This window comes from Salvelinus alpinus, chromosome 16 (genome assembly GCF_045679555.1).
Source record: "Salvelinus alpinus chromosome 16, SLU_Salpinus.1, whole genome shotgun sequence".
In the NCBI taxonomy this organism is placed as follows: Eukaryota; Metazoa; Chordata; class Actinopteri; order Salmoniformes; family Salmonidae; genus Salvelinus; species Salvelinus alpinus.
In genome coordinates this window covers 55,587,321-55,594,598 of record NC_092101.1, presented here as the reverse complement: position 1 = coordinate 55,594,598, position 7,278 = coordinate 55,587,321, and the positions used below count along the sequence as shown (strand labels likewise).

General features: G+C 46.9%; 1 protein-coding gene across 1 annotated transcript in view; it reads right to left on the bottom strand.

Moving 5' to 3' along the window:
* Window positions 1-226: 226 nt before the first annotated feature.
* The window catches only part of LOC139541693 (E3 ubiquitin-protein ligase HERC2-like), a 52,539-nt gene continuing 45,487 nt past the window's right edge, over window positions 227-7,278 (bottom strand). The window contains exon 6 of the mRNA XM_071346629.1: window positions 227-2,951. Within this exon, the coding sequence (XP_071202730.1) occupies window positions 2,679-2,951 (273 nt within the window). The 3' untranslated portion in view covers window positions 227-2,678. The remainder of the gene's footprint in view (window positions 2,952-7,278) is intronic.

The following is a 7,278-nucleotide window of genomic DNA, read 5'->3' as shown; positions in this document are numbered from 1 at the left end:
GGATGAAGAGTGGGTCTGCATACCAAATGACGCCCTATGCCCTATGTAGTGCACTGCTTTTGACCAGCACCCTACTGGCCCTGGCCAAGAGCAGTGCACTACATAGGGAATAAGGTACCATTTGGGACGAAGCCTGGGACTTCCACAACTGCCTGTCCATTGTGTCACATGGTGGACTTCTCCTGGATCCATCCCTGCCGTGACTGAAAAACCACAAACTCCAGGCTTTCATTTAAATGTATTAACATCATTTATTAACATTTATTATGTGGGAATGAGACCTTTTTAATAAGTACATGGCACTATATACATTCCAGAGGACGGACAGTGTATACACATGGTGTCAGGGGAGGGGTAGGGAGACAGGACACAGTCAGGAGGGGTAGAGAGAGAGACAGGACACAGTCAGGAGGGGTAGAGAGACAGGACACAGTCAGGAGGGGTAGGGAGACAGGACACAGTCAGGAGGGGTCGAGAGAGAGACAGGACACAGTCAGGAGGGGTCGAGAGAGAGACAGGACACAGTCAGGAGGGGTAGGGATACAGGACACAGTCAGGAGGGGTAGAGAGAGAGACAGGACACAGTCAGGAGGGGTCGAGAGACAGGACACAGTCAGGAGGGGTCGAGAGACAGGACACAGTCAGGAGGGGTCGAGAGACAGGACACAGTCAGGAGGGGTCGAGAGACAGGACACAGTCAGGAGGGGTCGAGAGACAGGACACAGTCAGGAGGGGTCGAGAGACAGGACACAGTCAGGAGGGGTCGAGAGACAGGACACAGTCAGGAGGGGTAGGGAGACAGGACACAGTCAGGAGGGGTAGAGAGAGACAGGACACAGTCAGGAGGGGTAGAGACAGACAGGACACAGTCAGGAGGGGTAGAGAGAGAGACAGGACACAGTCAGGAGGGGTAGAGAGAGAGACAGGACACAGTCAGGAGGGGTAGAGAGAGAGACAGGACACAGTCAGGAGGGGTCGAGAGACAGGACACAGTCAGGAGGGGTAGGGAGACAGGACACAGTCAGGAGGGGTCGAGAGAGAGACAGGACACAGTCAGGAGGGGTAGAGAGAGGACACAGTCAGGAGGGGTAGAGACAGGACACAGTCAGGAGGGGTAGAGACAGGACACAGTCAGGAGGGGTAGAGACAGGACACAGTCAGGAGGGGTAGAGAGACAGGACACAGTCAGGAGGGGTAGAGAGACAGGACACATTCAAAGATGCGTAAAATGGCAGCCCTATGGTATAGTAGTGCACTACATTTGACCAGTGCCCTATGGTATAGTAGTGCACTACATTTGACCAGTGCCCTATGGTATAGTAGTGCACTACATTTGATCAGTGCCCTATGGTATAGTAGTGCACTACATTTGACCAGTGCCCTATGGTATAGTAGTGCACTAGTTAGTGAATGGTGTGCCATTTGGAACGCACATTAAAGCCACCCTTCACTTGACTCTCTTCTGATTGACACAACGTCAACTGTAGAACACTGCCAATTGTTTTGTTAAAAATGTTCCTATAAAAAGAAACTACTATTATTACCCAAAACAATAACTAAATAATACTACTCATTTTGTCACATCAGTTTACTGTACAACAAACTAGAGACAGACAGGTTCTGTAAGTAGTCACAGTTGTAGCACAGGGCACCACAGATATAGAATCTATAGACAGGACAGCCAGGCAGGATGCAGCCATTATGCCATCATTGATTTGAATGGCGGTCCTTGTTCTATAGATGAAACAGCCTGTTCTCTGTAACACCTACAGCTGTAACGTTGTTCTATAGATGAAACAGCCTGTTCTCTGTAACACCTACAGCTGTAACGTTGTTCTATAGACGAAACACCACTTCAGAAGACACAACGACGTGTGTACCATCTCAACGCTCACTTCCTGTGTCTCCCAAATTACATCCTATTGCCTACGTAGTGTGCCGGACCTGGGAGCTGCTAGATAAGAAATAGGGTGCCATTCGGGATTCCACTGTCTGTCTCTTCTTCTCTTAAAGCACATTGAACATTATATATATTTTTTTCACATCAGGTTTAGTCTTAGTAGAATGCAGGTATGTAATGATGTATTCATAGGTGATTAACTAACACAGACATATCTTTCATTTAGTCTTTACAGCTGAGCTTTTAATATGGGCCCTTCCCTGCTCACCCTTAGGCTCCTGGAGTCAGGGGTCGTAGGAAGGGGTTATAAGGGTCAGTGGCCTGTCAGCTAGTCCAGCGTGGAGTCAGAGAAGATGGGTCAGGGGTTAAAGGTCAGTGGCTTGTCAGGTAGTCCTGTGTGGAGTCAGACAAGATGGTTAGGGGTCAGGGGTCAGTGGCCTGTCAGGTAGTCCTGCGTGGAGTCAGAGAAGCTGGTTAGGGGTCAGGGGTCAGTGGCCTGTCAGGTAGTCCTGCGTGGAGTCAGAGAAGCTGGTTAGGGGTCAGGGGTCAGTGGCCTGTCAGGTAGTCCTGCGTGGAGTCAGAGAAGCTGGTTAGGGGTCAGGGGTCAGTGGCCTGTCAGGTAGTCCTGCGTGGAGTCAGAGAAGCTGGTTAGGGGTCAGGGGTCAGTGGCCTGTCAGGTAGTCCTGCGTGGAGTCAGAGAAGCTGGTTAGGGGTCAGGGGTCAGTGGCCTGTCAGGTAGTCCTGCGTGGAGTCAGAGAAGCTGGTTAGGGGTCAGGGGTCAGTGGCCTGTCAGGTAGTCCTGCGTGGAGTCAGAGGCGAAGGAGTCTGCGTCCTCATTGTCTGAGTCTTCAGAGCTGTTATCCGCGGTGGGTTCTCCGGTCAGAGCGATTCGAGCGTAGTCGTCTGTATCAATACTCTTGCAGAAGTGAATGGCGTATTTCAGCTTCTCCTCCAGCACCTGCTTACAGGAATACCTGGGCAGCTTCAGGAGGAAGAAACAGGTGTAGGACTCTGGGAGGAAGTGGTCCGGGGGGTTGTACTTATCCAGCACCTAGAACACAAGGAAAGACGTGTTAATACTGATCAGTATTACAATAGTAGTACAGTGATCATTATGGTACAGCACCTAGAACACAATGGAAGATCAACATGAAACAGGATATTTTTTGGGAGCTTTTATTTAATATTTCTTTAACCACGGTGTCCCAGGTTGCCGTGGTACACCTGGTATACACTAACAGTCTATATAAACGTAACACTAACAGTCTATATAAACGTAACACTAACAGTCTATATAAACGTAAATCTAACAGTCTATATAAATGTAACACTAACAGTCTATATAAACGTAAATCTAACAGTCTATATAAATGTAACACTAACAGTCTATATAAACGTAAATGCTTCACGGAAACATGGCTAACTCAAGAGACGCTAACGGAGTCGGTGCAGCCAGCTGGTTTCTTCACGCATCGCGCCGACAGAAACATACATCTTTCTGGTAAGAAGAGGGGCGGGGGGGTATGCCTTATGATTAACAAGACGTGGTGTGATCATCATAACAACACACAGGAACTCAAGTCATTCTGTTCACCTGATCTAGAACTCCTCACAATCAAATGTCGACCGCATTATCTACCAAGGGAATTCTCTTCGATCATAATCACAGCCGTATATATTCCCCCCCAAGCAGACACATCGATGGCCCTGAACGAACTTTATCTGACTCTTTGTAAACTGGAAACCACACACCCTGAGGCTGCATTCATCGTAGCTGGGGATTTTAACAAGGCTAATCTAAAAACAAAACTCCCTAAATTCTATCAGCATATCGATTGTGCTACCAGGGCTGGAAAAACCCTAGATCATTGTTATACTAATTTCCGCGACGCATATAAGGCCCTCCCCCGCCCCCCTTTCGGAAAAGCTGACCACGACTCCATTTTGTTGATTCCAGCCTACAAATAGAAACTCAAACAACAAGCTCCCGCGCTCAGGTCTGTTCAACGCTGGTCCGACCAATCTGAATCCACGCTTCAAGACTGCTTCGATCACGCGGATTGGAATATGTTCCGCATTGCGTCCAACAACAATATCGAGTTCATTAGGAAGTGCATTGACGATGTCGTACCCACAGCAACGATTAAAACATTCCCAAACCAGAAACCGTGGATTGACTGCAGCATTCGCGTGAAACTGAAAGCGCGAACCACTGCTTTTAACCAGGGCAAGGTGACCGGAAACATGACCGAATACAAACAGTGTAGCTATTCTCTCCGCAAGGCAATCAAACAGGCTAAGTCCCAGTACAGAGACAAAATAGAGTCGCAATTCAACAGCTCAGACACAAGAGGTATGTGGCAGGGTCTACAGTCTATCACGGATTACAAAAAGAAAACCAGCCCCGTCGCGGACCAGGATGTCTTGCTCCCAGACAGGCTAAATAACTTTTTTGCCCGCTTTGAGGACAATACAGTGCCACTGACACGGCCCGCTACCAAAACCTGCGGGCTCTCCTTCACTGCAGCCGAGGTGAGTAAAACATTTAAACGTGTTAACCCTCGCAAGGCTGCAGGCCCAGACGGCATTCCCAGCCGCGTCCTCAGAGCATGCGCAGACCAGCTGGCTGGTGTGTTTACGGACATATTCAATCAATCCTTATCCCAGTCTGCTGTTCCCACATGCTTCAAGAGGGCCACCATTGTTCCTGTTCCCAAGAAAGCTAAGGTAACTGAGCTAAACGACTACCGCCCCGTAGCACTCACTTCCGTCATCATGAAGTGCTTTGAGAGACTAGTCAAGGACCATATCACCTCCACCCTACCGGACACCCTAGACCCACTCCAATTTGCTTACCGACCCAATAGGTCCACAGACGACGCAATCGCAACCACACTGCACACTGCCCTAACCCATCTGGACAAGAGGAATACCCATGTGAGAATGCTGTTCATCGATTACAGCTCAGCATTTAACACCATAGTACCCTCCAAACTCGTCATCAAGCTCGAGACCCTGGGTCTCGACCCCGCCCTGTGCAACTGGGTCCTGGACTTCCTGACGGGCCGCCCCCAGGTGGTGAGGGTAGGTAACAACATCTCCACCCCGCTGATCCTCAACACTGGGGCCCCACAAGGGTGCGTTCTGAGCCCTCTCCTGTACTCCCTGTTCACCCACGACTGCGTGGCCATGCACGCCTCCAACTCAATCATCAAGTTTGCGGATGACACTACAGTGGTAGGCTTGATTACCAACAACGACGAGACGGCCTACAGGGAGGAGGTGAGGGCCCTCGGAGTGTGGTGTCAGGAAAATAACCTCACACTCAACGTCAACAAAACAAAGGAGATGATTGTGGACTTCAGGAAACAGCAGAGGGAGCACCCCCCTATCCACATCGACGGGTCAGTAGTGGAGAAGGTGGAAAGTTTTAAGTTCCTCGGTGTACACATCACGGACAAACTGAATTGGTCCACCCACACAGACAGCGTTGTGAAGAAGGCGCAGCAGCGCCTCTTCAACCTCAGGAGGCTGAAGAAATTCGGCTTGTCACCAAAAGCACTCACAAACTTCTACAGATGCACAATCGAAAGCATCCTGTCGGGCTGTATCACCGCCTGGTACGGCAACTGCTCCGCCCACAACCGTAAGGCTCTCCAGAGGGTAGTGAGGTCTGCAGAACGCATCACCGGGGGCAAACTACCTGCCCTCCAGGACACCTACACCACCCGATGTCACAGGAAGGCCATAAAGATCATCAAGGACAACAACCACCCAAGCCACTGCCTGTTCACCCCGCTATCATCCAGAAGGCGAGGTCAGTACAGGTGCATCAAAGCAGGGACCGAGAGACTGAAAAACAGCTTCTATCTCAAGGCCATCAGACTGTTAAACAGCCACCACTAACATTTAGCGGCCGCTGCCAACATACTGACTCAACTCCAGCTCACTTTAATAATGGAAATTGATGGAAATTATGTAAAAATGTACCACTAGCCACTTTAAACAATGCCACTTAATATAATGTTTACATACCCTACATTACTCATCTCATATGTATATGTATATACTGTACTCTATATCATCTACTGCATCTTGCCATCTTTATGTAATACATGTACCACTAGCCACTTTAAACTATGCCACTTTATGTTTACATACCCTACAGTACTCATCTCATATGTATATACCGTACTCTATACCATCTACTGCATCTTGCCTATGCCGTTCTGTACCATCACTCATTCATATATCTTTATGTACATATTCTTTATCCCTTTACACTTGTGTGTATAAGGTAGTAGTTGTGGAATTGTTAGGTTAGATTACTTGTTGTTATTACTGCATTGTCGGAACTAGAAGCACAAGCATTTCGCTACACTCGCATTAACATCTGCTAACCATGTGTATGTGACTAATAAAATTTGATTTGATTTGATTTAAATCTAACAGTCTATATAAATGTAACACTAACAGTCTATATAAACGTAACACTAACAGTCTATATAAACGTAACACTAACAGTCTATATAAACGTAACACTAACAGTCTATATAAACGTAACACTAACAGTCTATATAAACGTAACACTAACAGTCTATATAAACGTAACACTAACAGTCTATATAAACGTAACACTAACAGTCGAAATAGATGTAAAACTAACAGTATGGCAACAGGACTAATTAGTATTACATGGTAGAGACAAATTATGTAAGATTCACAGATGAGCAACGGTCCCCAGCTCAAATGTTTAAGATTCACAGGTAAGCATCGATCCGGCTCAAATGTTTAAGATTCACAGGTAAGCATCGATCCGGCTCAAATGTTTAAGATTCACAGGTAAGCATCGATCCGGCTCAAATGTTTAAGATTCACAGGTAAGCATCGATCCGGCTCAAATGTTTAAGATTCACAGGTAAGCATCGATCCGGTTTAAATGTTTAAGATTCACAGGTAAGCATCGATCCGGTTCAAATGTTTAAGATTCACAGGTAAGCATCGATCCGGTTTAAATGTTTAAGATTCACAGGTAAGCATCGATCCGGTTCAAATGTTTAAGATTCACAGGTAAGCATCGATCCGGTTCAAATGATTAATGAATGAAAAACATACCTTTTTTTTTACCAAATTGTGTGCCAAAGGATTAACAGATACTCTAAATAATGATGTCTTCACTAAATATTAAATGAACATTATTTAAGAACATTATATTTGTGGTTTACATGATAACTACTGTTACAGGATTTGGTTTTTCCATTTCTGTTTTGAGTTTGCACATTAGCACGTAAAGTAGATTAGCACGTGGGGCTGATTGGTGTCACCTCGTTAGTCAGTGTGTGTTATACCTATGCTGGTTTGCCACCTCGTATCGTTCC